Source organism: Erpetoichthys calabaricus, chromosome 15, assembly GCF_900747795.2.
Source record: "Erpetoichthys calabaricus chromosome 15, fErpCal1.3, whole genome shotgun sequence".
Taxonomy (NCBI): domain Eukaryota; kingdom Metazoa; phylum Chordata; class Cladistia; order Polypteriformes; family Polypteridae; genus Erpetoichthys; species Erpetoichthys calabaricus.
In genome coordinates, this window is record NC_041408.2 from 27,735,995 (window position 1) to 27,756,086 (window position 20,092).

The following is a 20,092-nucleotide window of genomic DNA, read 5'->3' on the forward strand; positions in this document are numbered from 1 at the left end:
TGAGTGAAGCACTTGATAGTCTCATTAGTAAAGTTTTCTTTAAATAAATATTTCTGTTACGTTCAACTGTATTGGAATCATATATCACAGAACCCAAAGAACATTTCAATATGCGGTGGTGTATATTCTCCTTCAGTTGAGATCACATGTACTTTTATGGATTGTTTCTGCCGCAAACGGACTCTCCTACAGATGTGCTTGTTGTCTTTTCTTTCTGCCTTATTGTATAAATATTACTGTTAGCATTCACTCAATAAATACCCCTTACGTGTAGCGAAGGAGTTCGGTCTGTACAGGGCGGCTAATGCCAGTGTCCAGACCACCAGTCTTTCCAAAAGCCCTATGAACACCGGGCATTACTACCAGGCATTTTGTACTGGAATATACTATAACTGGAGCTGCGTAATCAGCTTCTGTTTTCATGGTTGTTTGGTTTACGCTTATGTTAAATGGGATTGAGAAGAACGTTTTTGGAGTGATGTGATCAATTGTATACTTAAGAACTGTTTTTCGTCGAACGTGATAATACACGTAACACCTAAAAACTGAAAAATGCGTAAGATAAAACTAATCAGATTTTATAAAACCTGGCGTGCTCAACATTTTTACGCAATCACGATGATCATGTTTGTGAAAAGTACCGTAAGCCCCGCCCCCGGGCCATGCTAATCAACCTTATACATATGCGATTAAGATGCTGCGGACCTTCATTGGCTGCTAGGGAAGCCACATGACGCATCCATCTTATCTTAAGTTAGAGGCTCGCAAAGAACCTTTAATTTGTGGCATCCATCCATTATCCAACCCGCTATATCCTAAGTACAGGGTCACGGGGGTCTGCTGGAGCCAATCCCAGCCAACACAGGGCGCAAGGCAGGAAACAAACATCGTGCAGGGCACCACAGGGCCACACCCAGAACACTTTAGAATCGCCCATGCACTTAACCTGCATGTCTTTGAACTGTGGGAGGAAACCCACGCAAACGGGGAGAACATGCAGGGAAGCGAACCCAGGTCTCCTAACTGCGTGCCGCCCGTGGCCTAAGCAGCAAGCGCAAATATGTTGAATTGCAAGATGCTACTGCTGCTGTTAATTGCCGTGAGGTCTAGCCACACCATGACTGAAATAAAAGAAAAGACAAAAGGTCCAGTCTCTTGCGACGATCGTGCGCGTAACGGGAGGAGGATAAAACAAATTAACGCTTATCTGTAATCAGAGATGCCTTTTTATGTGGCATTATGCCATAGCAGTCGCGACGTTTGTCAGTCTCATCTTAGAATCACAGATGACTCGCGTGCTAACAGAAAGTAACTGGCTATGGTTAACAAAGGCACCTTCATTCTCGCTAGGTGACCTAATTGCAGTATGAGTGCATTAAAGACCTCCGATAACGTTAGGAAAACAGTTCGCTTGTCCAAATTGCTTTTTTGTGTTGTTAATAAACATGTTATGTTATGTGCACCCACACCTTACGAAAACTGGATGTAGCACTTCGTCGGTCGGTTTATGGCTCCCAGCACAGCGGGCACGACTGAGTGAAGCTTGGCTTACATATTCCTGACCTGTCCACCAGTTCCTTAAAGTGACATCAGGTAGCCAATATAAACTGACTAAAAAATAAAAACAGTTCTTCAGTGCAACTGTGTAGCATCGCCCCTCTTAAAATGTAACTAAAATACAGTCTGCGCATCATATTCATTACATTTGAGCTTTAATATTTTTGTCACTTCAACTCACATTATAATAATGACTAAGTGATATGAATTATTACACTTACGAGTTGTCATTTAGCTGATTTGGCCACATTTCCTGATTTGACCGAGGGTGTCGTCATTCCCCAGAGCCTCCGAAATGTTGCCCACGCATGTCTCAGAGTTGGTGTCCGTAAATCTACGCACATCCCCCCGTCACGTTTTCTTTTATAAATAACGAGTTTTGCGCAGGAAGTTGCGTACGCACATCTCGAGTCTCCTTTTGTGGGTACGAAAGAGACCCCAGGTAAATACAGTATTAACAATGACTTGTCTGCGTGTGTGTGTCAGCCTGTAACTGCAGGGGGCGCTTATTTAATGTTCTTTATCAACGGAGGTAATATTAATAATGGCCACACAAGCTTGAAGCAGAGCGATGAACTTTGCATGAAGTGGTCTTTTTGCTGGCGGCTGCTGACTCATTGCAGTTTATCTGACTTGAGCAACATTTCAGACGCCTTCATCTGGAGTCATATAGAAACGGAGGCTTCCAAGATTCCAGCCTTTGTGTAGGTCATCATTCTTAATCCAGCTGCCACGTCCTCGCTAGAGCTGATAAAGAGCACATTGCGTTTGTTCTGTGAAGCCTCTTATCTGTTCTGCACGTACTCATTCCACTTTCTCTGGAGACAGACAGGGCATCCTAATAGTAGCAACCTGTATGTGATCTGGTAGGTGTAAGCTGTGACTCAGAAATGGGGGTCTGCCGAAGGGGCACTCTGTCCGTTCCTGTGGGCTTACATGAACTATTTATGCAGTGGTCAGCCTTCTGTGTGGAGATATCCGCTTGATATGTACTGTATGTACTTGACGTCCATCTAAATATTAAAAGATAAATCTAATTTAAGATAAAATTTAATTTAAGAGCTGTCTGGAGCTGAAGCCTACACAAGCATTAAAGGGCACTAAGCAGGACCCAATGGCAAAATGGCAAAACCACTTGTACCCCCGTTGAGTCAATTTAGTGTTGCTAGCCAGCCTAATCTACCTCTACTTGTGGGATTTGAGATGATGCATGAACGCCATAATAGCCATTTGAAAACAGGGAGGTTGCACAATATCTATAAAAATGAGTGGGCAGCAAGGCTGACCACTGCTCCTCAGTGCCACCCTGTACGCTATTGTCAAGACTGTCCATTGATCTAATGATTATCCTGTCCATCCATTTGTCCATCTCTGTCACTCCCCCCTTCCTGTGTGTACTTTCATACAGGCAAAAAGATGAGGTAGATTTATGGAAGGAAGAGTTGTTGATATTGGCATTAGTGAGGGCGAGCAATCCTCCATCACACCGCTTCACCTCTTATGGGGAATCCATGTGGCAAGCCGTTGTCAGGACGATGAGGAATTGGCAGGAAGTAGCACCAGTCTGTTGGACCCTTGGTAGGACAGGGGTTGTGGTTGAGTCAGTCTTAGTGAGGACCTCACCTTTGACCTTGTCACCATGTGTGGACCTACCTGGAGTGCGCGACTCGCAGTGGCATTGCTCAGGGGATCATCGATCACATAAACCACTCCACCATGTTAAGAAGCTGACTCAGTGGAGGGTGTACGCTACACGATGACAAGAAAACAGCCGCGTTTGGAAGCAGAGGACCAGTTTGCACAAAAACCAACAAAGCAAAGGATCCAAAAAGAAGGCAATGATTTATAGACCTCATCGGCCATTTTGAAATGCCCATCATTGATGATAACATTCCAAAAAGTCCTTGCTGCAGTCCCTGACTAACTCTTACACAAGGCAGTGATTAGCGGGTTGTGTGGAGTGGTCCTCTTCATGATCTGGAGGAGTCATATCCTTTTGATATTGATACTTTTGAAATGACTCATTACATGATCCAGGTGTCCTCTGGTGGTTTTGTTTCTCTGGAGCTTTCAGAATCTTCTTCAAATCTGTTTCGATCCTAAGAGTCTTGCTGTGGTATTTTGGTGCCACCTCTTTACTGCCAAGCTCTTGTACTGCCATTGAGGTCCTTGGAATCAAAGAACGGAAAGATCCTGTCTTCATATTAGAGAGTCCAGAACAGACTTAGAGTGTAGAGTGCCCAGGTGTTGGCCAATGGAGACTGTATCTGACTTTGTCTGTTGTACAGTGGACTCACAAGGTATTCAGACCCCTTCAGGGGGGCTGGGTGGTCTCGTCGCTCCTGCAGATTTTGTTTTTTTTTTTTCTCCAGCCCTCTGGAGTTTTTATTTGTTTTTTTATTTGTTTTTTCTGTCCTCCTGGTTATTAGACCTTACTTTATTCTTTGTTACTTCGTATTGCCTAATGTTATTTTTGTGTTTTTCTTTTTTCTTTCTTTATCTTGTATGAAAGTGTGCTCTAGAAATAAATGTTGTTGTTGTTCACTTTCTGCACACTTTACTGTGTTGTAGATTCCATTTTAAAAGAATAAATTTGCCTATCAATTTACACTCAGTGAACCATAATTACAAAGTGAAAACATTTTTTAGAAAGGTTTACAAATGTATTCAAAATCAAAAACTGCAATCTTACCCATCACATCAGCATTTAGACCTTTTGCTGTGAAACTCCAAATTGTGGTCAGGGGCCTCCTGTTTGCTTTAATTATCCGTGATGTGTGTAGAACTTGACTGGAGTCCGCTTGTGGAAAATGGAATTGACTGGGCACACACCTGTGTGTAGAGGGTCCACCATTCACACCACCGACTGAACACTCACACGTGAAGTATGGAAGATTATTTGTGGCAAAATGAAATGCAATCCAAAGCGTCGACTACTCTCAACGTTTCTCTATCCTGGTGGCGAGCATTACGTTTAGTCAATATGGACTGTGGAGTGGTTATCTGAAACGGCAAAAAGTAAGTTTAGCTATCGCTGAAAAACTTCACTCTTATGTTGAGTTGTCTAAAGTTGCTTTCCTTTTATACAAGCAGTGTGATTACATTTTCAAGGTGTGAGTTGTTAGCGATTTTAATTACATACTGAATATAGTAAACATTTGTCAGCATCATAGAGTTTGGTTCCTCCGTAGTTTTTTATTCATACCCTGTGTGACTGCGATACTATACTATACAGATACTATACAGCGTGGACACCAGTGGGCACTTCATCTCCCCAAACACCCAACACAAGCAGGCTTGGACACAAGTATAAAAGGCAAAGAGTCTTGATTCGATGGAAACTCTTGTTTATCAAGCGTTTCCCACCACCACAGCCACAAGTACCAGCAATAAAGCACAGTTTAGCACAACAAATCAACTATTTGTCTTCTTTCTCTCCCACTGCCTCCTCCACTCCTCCTGGCAACCTTTGTCCACCTCCTCCCAACTCTGGTTCATCCATGTGAGGCAGGCAGCTCCTTTTATCTAATCCCCGGGAGTGCTTTCAGTCACATGACACTGAGGTTAGAGTCCTCCCAAATCCCGCAGCTCCCTATGGCAGCCTCCCACCCTAGGACTTCAATACCCGGCATGCCTTGTGGGCACCTATGTAGGGATCCGAGCCTGAGCTCACTGCCATCTAAGCGTCCTGGGGGAGACAAAGCCCTGTGCAAGGTGTCTCCCCCCTGTCTTTCCACCTCATGGGTGTCCCAACCCAGGTAAGAATGTGGGCTGCTCCACACAACAGTCTTTCCCTTCTTTTGACATGTGAGAGATTGAAATCATCATCAGGCAGAGTGGTGGCTCTGAGGCTAGGGATCTGCACTGGCAATTGGAAGGTTGCTGGTTCAAATCCCGTAAATGCCAACAGGGACTCTACTCTGTTGGGCCCTTGAGTAAGGCCATTAACCTGCAATTGCTGAGCACTTTGTGTAGTGAGAAAAAAAGTGCTATATAAATGCAAAGAATTATTATTATTATTGAGATTGCCAGCTTCCACCCATTCATTGAGATGGCAGACCCCCTGCCTTATCAAACCCCGTTCACCTTCCTTTCAAGTGCAACACACGTGATTGGAACGCCTGTTTCCCCAACTGTTCACACCTTTTGCCCCACCTTTTGATGCTGTTTAGTCATTTGATTGATTTTAGTTTTGGTGCGATTAACACATCATCGTGAATCAAAATGCAATACATGGAGCAACATCTACTTTGTATCCTATGGACATGAATTAAAATGTAATGTTCTTTTGCATTTTAAACTAACATGAAATTTGAGTGCCGCAGTGAAGAGCAATTGCTCACTTTGTTGATATGTTTTTAAGTATGACATGATAAAACCTGATAAAACCAAAATCAAATGGCCCACTTGTATAAGTATTGCATTTGAGTGTAGTTAACACGTTGGATTGCATTTCATTTTGGCTCGAGTAATCTCCCATAGTAAAGAGCCTGTCCGGAGACCAACGAGGAAACCAGACCTGTCTGATTTTATCCCAGCTAGTTGGTCTCAGTTGCTGGGTATGTCACATTAAGTGACCGTGTTCATGGGACCGCATCGCTGCCTGCCTCTGAGCGGTTGAGATGATGTAAATGAAGGCTACAACTGAAAATTGCTGGAAAAGTTGTCCAAATGGACTTACGCGTAGCCTTAACCTGAACATCTTGTAACGGCCGACCCCTTTTCCCAGACCGGCCACTACACTACCAAGACTTAGACTCTCAAGACGATAACAAGCCGTACTCCTTACAGATTGTCCTTTTTTCCCCCGACACGATGAAATAACAAGCAAATAGTAGACAGAAATGTAAAATCAAATGCTGATATATTGTAAGTGATTATTATATATACACACGAGGATAGACGAATACTTAATAATATGTAACTGCACACAAACCACCACTATCCCAATGATATATATATTATATACACGAGAGCACAGATATTCAACAATAATACTATTTACAAAGACCCTCCTTTGCCCCTAAACAATAAATGAATTATCACAGCACATAAACATGAACACTGATTAATAATAAACAGCAGATGAAATGTATATGATAAGTGAGTCCCAAAGCTGTAAAACTCCGGTGGATATTGACGACTGGCTGATGTGATACCTTGCTTCCTCCCGACAATATAAAAACGACCTCACCACATATGTCCTCAGCAATAGTTGGTGTGAATCCAAACCCCGGGGTTTCTCTGCACAGGTTGCTGTAAATGTTGATCTGGATCTTGAGAAAAGCAAGTAATGGAATGGCACAGAAAATGGGATGATGGGTAGAAATGACTGTAAATAATGGCTCCTTCCTTTTCACGATCTTCGTTCTCTTTATTTCTCTCTCTTTCTTTGCTCTCCTTTCCTTTACGCTCCTCTAGTTTAAATAATGACATAATGATGTAATTGGTGGAAAACAACAGGTAATTTCCGTCTCGGGGTGCGGTCTCCCTTCATCATACTTCCCCTTTGATCTTATGGGGGACAACATTTACTTACTGTATACACACATACAGCATAGCAAACGGGACGATGAAAACAAAATGCACTCAGCACATACAAAAACAAATACTTATTATTATTTAGCCCCACTACAATCTGATTCATTCATTCTCACTGGCACTTTGCTTTGTTTTAACACTTTGAACGACATCTACATGCACAAGCAGAGCACAAGACGAATGACTCCATGTAGCACACGAAAGGTAATCTGAGGGTAAGTTTAATCAAAATGAAAATGAATTTAGTTATTATTGTATTCGATTTTGATTTACTTTTAAACATTGTTGTGTTTTTTCAGTATGTTTTTCAAAACTTAATTAGTTTTGTTTTTCTGTTAGTTAATGAGTTGCTTTTTCAATCATTTTAGTTTCAGTTTTCCTTAATAATAATAACCTTACATGGTATATAAAAACAAATGTACCGCCGTCATCCTAGGCGTACTGTAAATTAAACTGATTTTTACGACTTGGTATGGGATGTGATATTTAAGCAGCTGCAGAATGAACACAGGTAAACATGGAAGTGGGAACGAGGCTTTGGGGGGCCAGCATTCCTCGCTTTCCACACACATACACACACAAATTGGACCTTTAGAAACTCTTTAGTGAGTTTCACTTTGCTGTTGTGAAACGCCAGCGAAATAAATTTTACTCTCAGTTTGTCAAAACTGTATGCAAATTGAAATTTGATAGTTGGGCTCTTCACATCGTTGTCTAAGCTGCTGAAGTCCTGAACAGGGTCACTGGAGCCTAACTGAGCTGGACAGGGTGCAAGGCAGGAACAAACCATGGACAGGGCGTCAGTCCATCGCGGGGTGAACACACCCACACACACACACACAGAGGCCAATTTAGTGTCACCAATCCACCTAAGCTTCATGTCTTTAGAATGTGGCAGGAAACCCACACAGACATGGGGAGAACATGCAAACTCCTGGGTCTCCTTACTAAGAGGCAGCAGCACTGTGCCACCCTAATGTTTATAGACTATACAAATTCCATCATACACTGGTTGGTCTAAACACGCACCAGCAATAACATAAATATAGTGGGGAAAAACAAGTATTGAACACGTCAACATTTTTTTCAATAAATATATTTCCAATGAGGCTATTCACATGAAATTCTCACCAGACATTGGAATTAAATCAGGAAATTGTCAAATATAAAAAAATCACAACATGAAAGGCCATAAATGAAGATATCCATATTACTAACCGAGAATGGTAAACCGGATATGGACGCAGGGACCTGCCCGTGGACGCAGGAGACATAGTGCGCAGGTGCCACAAAAACGCCCACCCCCTCGCCCCAGAGTGAAACGGGAGAGACTACGAACCGTCTGACATGCCGCAAGCAGGATAAAGTGAGGTCAGAAATAAAAGACAGAGTAGGAAACAAAGTAAAATGTCATAAAGAGGTTAAAGAACACATGGAGAGCAGGTTATAGATGATGAAAACTGGAATGCAACAGCTTCAAAAAAACCTAGGCATGAAACACGTGCACAGCGAGATACAGAATATAAAAGCAGAAAAAACGACAGTTAAATATCCACACCACACAGCGGAAGCAGACCCGGAAGGTGCAGGCGCCTACATCGCGTGTCGGAAGGCGCGGGAAAGTACGAAAGGCAAAGGCGCCTACACAGCATGGTAAAACCCGACATAATACGGAAGGCGCAGGTGTTGCCGCCATATTGTGAGTGGCACTACTGCGTAGTGAAGGCGCAGGCGTCACCACCATATTGTGCGTGGCACTACTGCGGAATTAAGTTAGGAATAATGTGCTGCTTGGGATCGTACAAAACGCCAAACGCGACCCACCGTCTGAAACTGCGGAGGCAAAGCAGGCACGGGTTCAAACCGAACGAGCTCGACTGACGGATATACGCCTACAATGCGCGTTTCAAACCGCAGAAGCAGGGCAAGCACGGGTTCAAAACAATGCAAGCTCCTACAACGCACGTCTGAAACTACGGCTGCCCAGCGGGCACGGGTTCAAAACGCCAGGGGTAGGCGAGCGAAGCGAGCAGGGGGCGGAGCCCCCTTGTGTGTAATAAAGTGGAATGAGACATAGTTTGAAACCAAAGCTCTGAAAGCAGTTCTGCTGACTGTGCCACTGGCGCTGACCACCATGTGCTGTCAATCCGTCCATTTACTGAGCAAACTTAGTGCATCATGGAGAATTGCCACTTATTCAGGCAGCTTGAATGTTGAGTGGAACTGCATCAGCCCATTTTCAGGGGGACACTCTTTATCACACAAAGTCAACTTAAAGTCATGTAGAAAGCTACAACAAACACACACAAACACACACACACATACGCACACGCACACACGTACACACACACACACACACACAGGTATCTCAGATTCAAGAGGGGACATGCAAACTTCACACAAAGTGTGACTATGCTGAGACTGGCACACACTCATATGAACATGAAATCTGCGTAAATCATCCAAATCAGGAACAGACTGCTAACACCCAAATCTTTAGCAGATTTAATCAATATATGAGACAAAAATACAAGGCACTTAACCTGAAAATTGCTCCAGGGCACTGTACAATGGCTGACCCTGCACTCTGACCCCCAAAAGGTCATTAAAAAAGATAATTGCCCTTCGGGGATTAATGCGGTGTTCCAAAAACATACAAGACTAGGAGATTCACTGGGAGACTTAAAAAAGTAGGAAATAAACAAAGAGAAGACAAGCTCCTTATTCCCAACTGTGTTCTTGTCTTATCCCTACTTATTTTGCCAAATAGCCCATAACCTGAACATTGCCCCAGGGGCTCTGTACAATGGATGACCCTGTGCTCTGACCCCCCAAAAGATCATGCGGCAAGACAACTTTTCCTCAAGGACTAACAAAGTATATCAAAAAGAGACAAAAAAAGTTAGGCCTCAAAAACAGAGAATGATACAGAAGATGCAGCATGATTCAGAAACGGTTTAAAGTCAAAACCATCCTTCATCAGAACCTAAACCCAAGAATCAAAGTCCAATTAATGGAAGCTAAAGTTTGATTGTCAGAAATCAATACTAGCAATCTCATTAGGCTTTCACAAAACATTCACAAACTGGAACAAAGAGTGACACCCTAGCAATGTGTCATTATGTCCTAGCAGTGGTCACTCAAAATGGCGTCTCCAATAAATACAAAATGGCATTGCGGTAATATTTCAAAACAAAATAAATCATTCCAACTAATGAAGTTTATACTAAGGAAACATTTTTAGAGCAAATGTGATTCAAAAGATAAGAAAAATACTGTCAGTTTAAAGAAAATGCATGCAATAACCATAATTATAGCACTAACTATAAGATGGTGTGGCTTATCCACTTGCACACTCTTCAAAGTACAATGCCACAAGTACCCACTCTGTCTTTCTCTCTCTCTCCACACTTTGGCTACACTACACCATGCCAGTCAAGTCACTGACCCACCTGCTGGGAGCGCATTAGTATATTGTAGTATTAGTATTTATTTGTATTGTGTATCATTAGTCTGGTGGCATCATCTCATTGCCATTACATCTATTTTGTGTGTCTGTTTTCTTCAGAGTCGCCATTGCTGGGCACCTGATGCACATGCCACAGGATGCCTGAAGATATGATATTCACATTACCAAAGATGGCGACAAGCAGGAAACAGCATCCAAACTTTAATTAAAGAAGCAACTTTGCAAGATACATGCTTGAGCAAAAGAGTAATTTTTAGGGAAAAGATTCCAATTTTGACTTTAGACCATTACAACAACTGAGATGAGAACCGGTCATTAAAAGCAACAATCTCATCCATCCTATTCTTGGTGATTGTCTAAAATAACATCAAGTTGAGATCTGCAGGTCCCTAAAGTTCTACTCTACACCGCATTACTTGCTAATTTGTTTTAATGTACCTATGGTTGTTTGCGTGCACAAAAACTTTCTAACATTTTTGCGTAATCGTCCCTTAACAATTGTGTCCTCCATGTTCCTGCTACAGATGTTATTTTAAAGTAACAGCAGTGTACCAACACTTTTCATAATTTTAAAAGCTTCAATCATGTCACCTCTTTATCTTGATTTGCTTAAACTGAAAACGTTCAGCTCTGTTAATCTCTCCTCATGGCTCATACCTTTCAGTCCTGGAATCAGCCTTGCATTTTCTTGTGCTGCTTTGTCTTTGTTGTAATATGGAGACCAAAACTGAACACTGTACTCGAGGTGAGGCCTCACCAGTGCCTTATAAAGCTGAAGTATAACCTCTCTTTGACTTGGACTCCACACGTCATGCTGTTAGTGTTCTTGATCACTTCAGAACACTGCCAGGATATAGAGTGATGAGTCCACCATGACCCCTAGCTCCTTCTCATAAGCAGAACTCTCGATTTTCAGGCCTACCATTGTCTATTCAGAACTACTTCCTACGTGTAACATGTTAAATTTACTGACATTAAATTTCATCTACCACATAGCAACTGGTTTATTGTCCTTTGTACTTTGGTAAATGATCTAACGACTTGTGTATCGACCTTAGGAATGCCCTTTGAAACTGCTCTTAAAGAAAGATTTGAAATCATCACTGCTACTTATTAGTACCAATTATGCCTGATAGGACCTGTCACTAGTGCTCTTTGAATACAACAGCAACTCGCCTCTTGAAACGAATTGTGACAACGAATAACGACCAGTTATGGGTTTGTTTATCAAGGTGGTGCCTGTAAGTAAATGAGATTCAACCTACAGTAGATGTCCTAATGATGAGGGGCTGGATGGGCCCATCAGAGTTGCTTAAATGAGGAAGTGTACTGCTGTGTTTTATTTACCTCAGAATTGTGATGTCTGAGTTGGAAAGTGAGTAAGGTTCCTTTAACAGAATGGGAATTGTGGGCTGGAGGAGTGGTGCGGGAGATTAAAAAACAGAAAGAAAGAAAGCAATTAAAGCAGTGAATAGAGTTTATGCTATGCACCTGTTTCTGAGTTATTTGTAATAAGCAAGATGCGATAGGAAGTTGGATGTTGGAGGAGGCAATGACGTCAAACCCAAGTTGACCATATTCTAGTAAAACATTTCTTTTACTGGATGTTTCTAGGAAAACCTTTATTGTACTTGCTCTTTTAGAGCACAGGCAACTACTGAACAACACGCGGTATTTTTGGCATCCCAACACCATAGCAACATATCCGTGGATAGAAGTTTGACGGTGCTCTGTGTACGACTGATTTAATGAGACACAAATAGACAGAAGTGCTAATTAACAGGATAGTACTACAGCTCTCACTAAAGTTCATGGTGTATGTCTCAATTATGGACTGACATTATAACGTGAAGTGGGGCAAACCTGGACTTGATAGACCAGCCATGAGTTTCCAAGTATGACATCTGACTTGTTAGGGTTTTCCAGTTGAAAATTCCAATTTTCCTGTTCAAACAGAACACAATATAAGGTGTCAAGGATTGTATTCGGGGCTCTCACCCGTCTCCAAATAGTTCACATGACCCCCTGGTAGTTCTTTAACCAAGGATGGGCACAATGGCGAGCGAGAGGCAACAACTGAGTTTGCAAGTTTATCAAAATGGAGTTCTCATAAGGAAGTATAAGGCAGGTAAAATGAAGTCCATAAATAATCTCCTATAAAAAATCGATGCTCATGTGCAGGTTGAATAAAATGAACAATAAATGCTTAAAAATGAAAGATCTCAAGGCTTCTCCAACCCAACAAGTCACACCATCAGCTACGCTCCCTACTAGGGCCTGACCACACCACCTCCTCTTCAGTACTGCTCTCACTTGCTCTCCTGCTTTTGCCTTGGCATTAAACTTTTAACACTTGTCCTCTCAATCGTTCTCATTTCACCCCCTATCTCCTCTTTAAAGTACTGGCAAGCGTAGGTGCCTAATTGGGCATCCCGGGGTGTTAATGAGGCAATCGGCTGAACTATGAGCATCCGCATTTGAATGCACAATCAGCCGATCACCTCATCAAACCCTGCAGATGTTCCACTACAAAGCCACACATCTGCACCACTCCTTCTGAACTTAACCACACTGTTTGTGTATTTTTTTCTATTAAAATTCAAACTACCGCGTTAGCTTGTATGACTTATAGTTGAAAGGTCTCAGAATTGTGTTGTATGCAGCTAAGAGTTATGCTGGGAAATGTTTGCACGCACAGGACGGCGTAAGGAGGAGAGGAGAAACGGGAACTAAACTGAGGAACATGTAAGGCTTGCTGCAGGAGACGGACAGAAGGTGAGAAGAGATAAGGCTCCATTCTGCTGATCTCCTTCTATTTTTGAGCTGTTCACCATAAAAATACCTCTGCCTAGTAAATGGTAGAAGTCGATCATAAAAACACCATGGATCACCCTATCCCTGCTAACCAATCATTATATTAGATCCTATAAAACCACTCTCTAGGTTTGTTTTGCTGAACTGAGAGCTTGTAGTGGTAAAAAACTGTCTGACCTGACTTGAGCTCCTGTGTCACTCTTCACTTGCGCTGCCACATGGGACACTAGCAGGTGTAAGCTGAAGCCTGCTAATGGAAGTGGTTTGTATTGAGTAGAATCCATCTATACATCACCCAGCAACAAAAATGTGTGTTAGCCTGCAGGTGAGGGTCTCTAAGAGTTAATATCTGCTTAACATCTGCCCATTTTCAAAGAAGGCAGGAACTGACCCTGGATTATGTACAATTCAATGGCGCACACTCTCCATGCCTACAAGATGGCTCCGTTAACAACAACAACAACAACAACATTTATTTCTATAGCATATTTTCATACAAACAATGTAGCTCAAAGTGCTTTACATGATGAAGAAAGAGAAAAAAGACAAAATAAATAAGAATTACAATTAGGGAACACTAATTAACATAAAAGTAATGTCCGATGGCCAGAGAGGACAGAAAAAACAAAAAAATAAAATCTGCAGGGGTTACGAGGCCACGAGACCACCCAGCCCCCTACAGGCATTCTACCTAACATAAATTACCTCATTATATTCAGGATTCTTATGGAAGAGTCATCAATGAACCTAATTTGCAAATCTTTTGGAGCTGATGGAAAAGTAGAATATCTGGGAATAACACCCAAGAGGACACGTGAGAATCTGCAGAGTCCATGCTGTCATTGACCAGGTCCAGGCTTTAGGTTAGCTTTGATTACAATAGATAAACTTTATTAATCCCAAACGGAAAGTAGATGCACACAGCAGCAGAAACATAAAAAAACAAAGATACAGACTCACAGGACAACTAATGCAATCAATCAATCAATCAATCAATCAATCAATCAATCAATCAATCAATCAATCAATCAATCAATCAATCAATCAATCAATCAATATTAAATTAATATTGTGCAGGAATTGCAAAAAGAACTTAAAGGGTATCAGCATTTAGTCAAGGACGTCAGGAGAAAGCATTGAATTGTTTGATAGCAGAAGGCAGGAAGACCCCCGCAGACACATGTTTCTTTGCACACCATGGAGGAATAAACATGTGACCATAAGTGCTCAAAGAGAGTGCATCATGGAGGCAATGGAGGGGAGTTTCCATAGTGACATCCTGTCTTGCCACCCATCCTCTTTTTCATAGCAACTTCCAAATGTGTCCAGGGTTCACCCAGTGATGGAGCAGGCTATCCCGACAAGCTTGATTAGGCATTGTGTTTCTTTAGAACCTCAAGTTGCTTCCCCAGAATGCCACAGCGTAGAACACCACACTGGCTGCTATGGACTGGTAGAACATTTCCAGCAGTTTACTGCACACATCTAAAGACCTGAGTCTCCTTAAGATGTCCAGTCTTTTCTGGCCCTTCTTTTACAGAGCCACTGTGTTGTTTGACCAATCTAGTTTATTGTTTATATGAACCCCCAGGTACCTGTAGCTCTGCACCACTTCCACATCCTCCTCCTGAACGGTGACTGGTCTCAGAGGCTCCTTAACATGCCAGAAGTCCATCACCAGCTCTTTTGTCTTGCTATTGTTGACTTGCAGGTGATTCTCCCTGCACCACAAGATCAAGTCCTCCACAAGCTTCCTGTACTCTGACTCATCTCCATTACTAATGCCTATGATGGAGGAGTCATCTGAAAATTTCTGGTTTTGGCAAGCGCTGGTATTATGCTGGAAGTCTGTTGTGTAGAGGTGTGAAGAGGAAGGGAGACAGGACAGTTCAGACAGACCACTACCATTTCTGACACACACAGTCCATGGGCCTCACAAACTGCCATCTGTTGGTCAGGTAGTCCATAATCCAGGAGTCTGTAGGGGCATCAAAATGCAAATTTCTTTCCAGGCGATGAGCAGAATGGTGTTAAAGGTACTGGAAAAAATCAATGGAGGTCCTCCTGAGTACTGCGTCAGCTTTGTCCAAGTGGGAGTAGGCTCTGTGGAGCCTGGAGATCACTTAGGTATGCCTGACAGGCAAACTGCAGAGGCCCCAGATGTTCTAGAACCATATATCGGACTTTCATTCTTACTTGAGCTTTGAAGCAGCTGCACTAACCACTTTCACATTCTATTTATTTTATTTAAAAAAGAATGAGATTCAGGCCATGAAACGGGTGGTGCTCCTCCAGTCTAAATATATATTAAGTGTAGATGGCAGTGCAGCAGATAGATTTACATCTCGTACCTCTTTTTGGCCAGTTGAGACTGTTTTGAGAATTTTAAATTAGATTGTATATTTCTTTACAACTACAGACTAAATAAATTTAAAATAGAGAGAGTTGGAATATAAATTATGCATGGCGCCTACAAGAGCTGTTTAACAGTATAGCTTGCTGGAGCAGGAATTAGACTTTAAACCTGACACTTAGCACTTCAGTCTCCACCGACGGCTCCCTTTGATATCCTGACCAGTTTTTTTAACCTGCCAATGTCCCATTTGTAAAAACAAAGACATACTACAGAAAGGTGCTATGTATATAAAATACATATTTTCAATATTTATTTTAAATTTATTTAATTTTTTCAAAGAAAAACAGAAGCTAAAGTCATTCTCGACCTGGGACCACATATTTCTCCTTTATTTCAACTTTATAATCTCACCAGTCATCTTCTCTAATGGCAGCTTTTTCTCATCTAGTCTCACCTGTCCTGGCTTTGCCTCCTTCTTCTCTTCCTATTGAGGATTCCCTGCTTATTCCTTTTCAGATTCACACCTGATGAAGAATGAATAGCTAAAACGTTGTGTCTTTAAAGTTCTTTCCTTTTCAGCATGCACATAACCATTAAGCTTTTATTGTTTGCCTACTGTTCAACACCAAGGGAACAAATACAGTGCCTTCCATAATATTTGGGACAAAGACACATTTTTTCCTTGATTTCTTCTCTACAATTTAAAATTACAAATCAAACAATTTAGATGTGATTAAAGTGCACATTGCAGACTTTCATTTAAGGGGATTTGCACACATTTTAGTCACACCATGTAGAAATGACAACTCTTTGTCTATATGGTCTCCTCATTTCAGGGCACCATAATGTTTGGAACAATTGCCGTCACAGGTGTTTGAGATTTGTTGCTTCATAAGATAACTTGGCTTGCTTCTACCCTTTGGAAACTGTAGTCGTCATTGTTCAACAGGAGGACAAGAGCTGTGCCAATGAAAGTCAAAGATGCCATTATGAGGCTGAAAAACAAGAATAAAGGAATTTGAGACATCAGTAAAACCTTAGGATAATCTAAATCAACTGTCTGGAATATCATGAACAAGAAAGAACACACTGGTAAGCTCAGAAATCACGAAGGGACTGGTAGGCCAAGGAAGACCTCCACTGATGGTGACAGAAGAATCCCCACTATGGTAAAGAAAAAAGCCCCAAATGCCTGTCTGATGGATCAGAAAGTCTTCAGGGGAGCAGATGTAGATGTGTCAGAGATGACTATCAGCAGAACACATCATGAACAGAAATACAGAGGCCACACAGCAAGACGCAGACCACTAGTTAGCCACAAAAACATGATGGCCAGATTTCAGTTTTATGAAAGAGGACTTAAAACAGTCTGCAGAATTCTGGGAAAGGTCTTGTGGACATATGAGACAAAGATGATCAGATCAGAGTGAAGGCAATAGTAAAGTGTGGCGACCAAAAGGAACTGCCCGAGATCCAAAGCAGACCACCTCATCTGTTAAACATGGTAGTGGGGGGTCTTCTGGCTTGGGCATGTATGGCTGCCACAGGTCCTGACACACTTCTCTACATTGATGATGGAATTGCTGAGTGCAGTCGCACAATGAATTCTGAGGTGTGTTGAAACATCTGCTCTGCTCGAGTTCAGTAAGTGCCTTCAAACTCATTGGAGGCGCTTCATCCTACAACAAGATAAAGATCCAAACATACTGCTGAGGCAACACAGGAGTTTTTTTCAAAACTAAAAAATTGGAAAATTGTTGAATGGCCAAACCAGTCACTCAATTTCAATTCAATTGAGAAGGTCATCCATATCCTAAAGAGAAAACTTAAGGGGACAAGACCCCCAAAACAAGCAGGAGCTGAACATGGCCGCGTTAGAGGCTTAGCATAGCATCAGCAGAGAAGATCCTAAGCACCTGGTGATGTCTATGAAGCGCCGACCTCAAGCAAAATATGACGGCTTTAATAGACCTACCATTGCTGTGTCCAAACATTATGGTGCCCTGAAATGGGGGGACCCTGTAGAAAAAGTGTGTCACCAAAATGTATGCATATTCTCTTAAATGAAAGTGTTTTTGGATTGTGTGATATATGTGTAAATATATAAATTGTGGAACAGAGGGGTAAATTAAGGAAGAATGTGTCCTTGTCTCAAACATTATGGAGGCCACTGTAGCTTCTTATCAAGGCAGTCATTAAAAGTCAGCAGAAAGGTCAAAGCCAGATGGACATGTCACCCTCTCTCTGTTTCCCTTTTTTTCCTCAGCTTCCTTTCGGCGACAACCTGTTCCATTTTTATCACCACGGCATTCCAAAAGCAAGGAGAAGACGCAGCCTTCAGCACAGACAGCATCTTGAAAAAGATCCAAGGGTAAGCCTCCCCGGTGCCGGCTATTTCCATCCCTGTGCTTGGTAGTTACTGTGGCAACTGTGCTGCGTACGGTCAGTTAATCAGGGAGTGTGACAACGGAAAATTTCTGCGTGTTTTCCTTTGGCGTGCAGAACAAAAAAAAAAGATTAACAGAGGTGGAGAATGGATTTTTTTTAAAATTAAAGTGCTCTCGCTTTTTGGCCAGGATACTAAGATGCAGGTGACGTGCTGTTCTTATCAGTGGTGTTTTTTACAGTAGGCTTATGCTTATTACTGTAAATGTCACCACAGTTATTTGCCTTGCAGTTCTTCCACCTTCTAAATGAATGCATTTGCTTGTTCCTGTTGTAAGAAGTCCAGGAGTGAGAAACTGGCTAGTGGTGATAGACACCAAGCTGAAGGTGCCCCTCACTCGCCTCAAATTTAGGGTCCCTGTTTAATCTCACTCATCCTGCCATAGATACTTGAGGCAATAAAATGGATCAATTTGGAGCGTTACCCTGAAGGCAATGCACTAATAAAAGTGTAGCGGTCTTTACTGCCCAATGATATCCTGGCAAGCGTTTTATGTGGTGTGTGTTCTAGTCATGCAGGTAATTGCTGTAATCACCGTAAAAGCGGTGTGACATATAAATGGAGGCTCTGCTTTTATTTTCTATATTTTAACATTTAACAGCCAAATTAGTGAATAAACACAAGAGGTAATTGCTACTTCATGGTGCTTCAAGGGCAGTGCATGAAGGGTAAAGAAATGCGAGATGGATGAGTCAGGCTAAAGGGTGGTCTGCTGCTGATGAAAGCCTACCGCCAGCCCAGGTTAGTAAGTGGAGCATTAGACTGTCAAGCTATGTTGAGCAGACATATACAATGGCACCTCTCATTTCTGGACACAGGGGCTCGGATGATGTTTTGGGACTCTCTGACCGTTGATGGTGTGTCTCATTGGGTTTGTCTCTGGTAACTCTGCTCCACATGGACGCATCAAGAGATTATAAAGGAGGATGGGGCTTTAGCTCCGCAGCCTGCCTTGCCATCTATCCAATATCTTCTTGCCCTCCCAATTCTTCTTTCACTTGTAGACTAAATGTCATGTGCCAGCTGTTCGTCACATTTTCTATCTGGTAATTTGTGCATTTTGTTGAACTTTTACACTACTCTGGTGGCAAAAATGTTCTTGTTGAGATACAGTGGGTACGGAAAGTATTCAGACCCCCTTCAATTTTTCACTCAAACAAAACTGACATCCAGCCACTCATCATTGGCGGGGCCTGTGTGGAGAGGGTTCCGGTGTTCAGGTTTCTGGGTATGGAGCTGGAGGATGACCTGACCTGGAGCGCCAACACCAAGGAGCTGCTAAAGAAGGTGCAGCAGAGACTGTATTTTCTGAGAATTCTCAGGAAGAACCACCTCCCAAAAAATCTGCTCCTTGCTTTTTATCATTGTTCCATCGAGAGTGTGCTCACGTATGGACTGTGTGTGTGGTACGGCAGCTGCACTTCCTCAGAAAAGAAAGCGCTCCACAGGGTCGTCAGGATAGCGGAGAGAACAATTGGTTGTACCCTCCCCACTCTGGAACAAATCTACACCTCCTGAAGCCGCAAAAAAGCAATAGACATTTCACAGGACTCATCACATCCCGGTCATTGCCTCTTCCAGCTTTTGCCATCGGGCAAGAGATACAGAGCTATGAAAACTAGGACAAACCGCCTTAAAAACAGCTTTTATCCGAAAGCAATCATGGCCCTGAACTCAGAATAAAACTGCTCCATATTATTCTTCCAATGTGCAATATAGACCTTAAGTCAACAAGTGCAATTTGTATATTTATTACTATTCGGTTTGTTATTATTTTCTCTCGTCTTGTCTTTTTGTCTTTTTAACTCTTATTCCTCACACTGAGTCGATTGCACCTTCAATTTCATTGTTCCTTTGTAAAAGTGACAATGACAATAAAGATCTATCTACCTATCTATCTATCTATATT

At 42.1% G+C, this 20,092-nt stretch overlaps 1 protein-coding gene across 1 annotated transcript in view; it reads left to right on the forward strand.

Moving 5' to 3' along the window:
• The window catches only part of pcsk2 (proprotein convertase subtilisin/kexin type 2), a 176,405-nt gene that overhangs the window by 33,660 nt on the left and 122,653 nt on the right, over nt 1-20,092 (forward strand). The window contains exon 2 of the mRNA XM_028820415.2: nt 18,004-18,108. Within this exon, the coding sequence (XP_028676248.1) occupies nt 18,004-18,108 (105 nt within the window). The remainder of the gene's footprint in view (nt 1-18,003; nt 18,109-20,092) is intronic.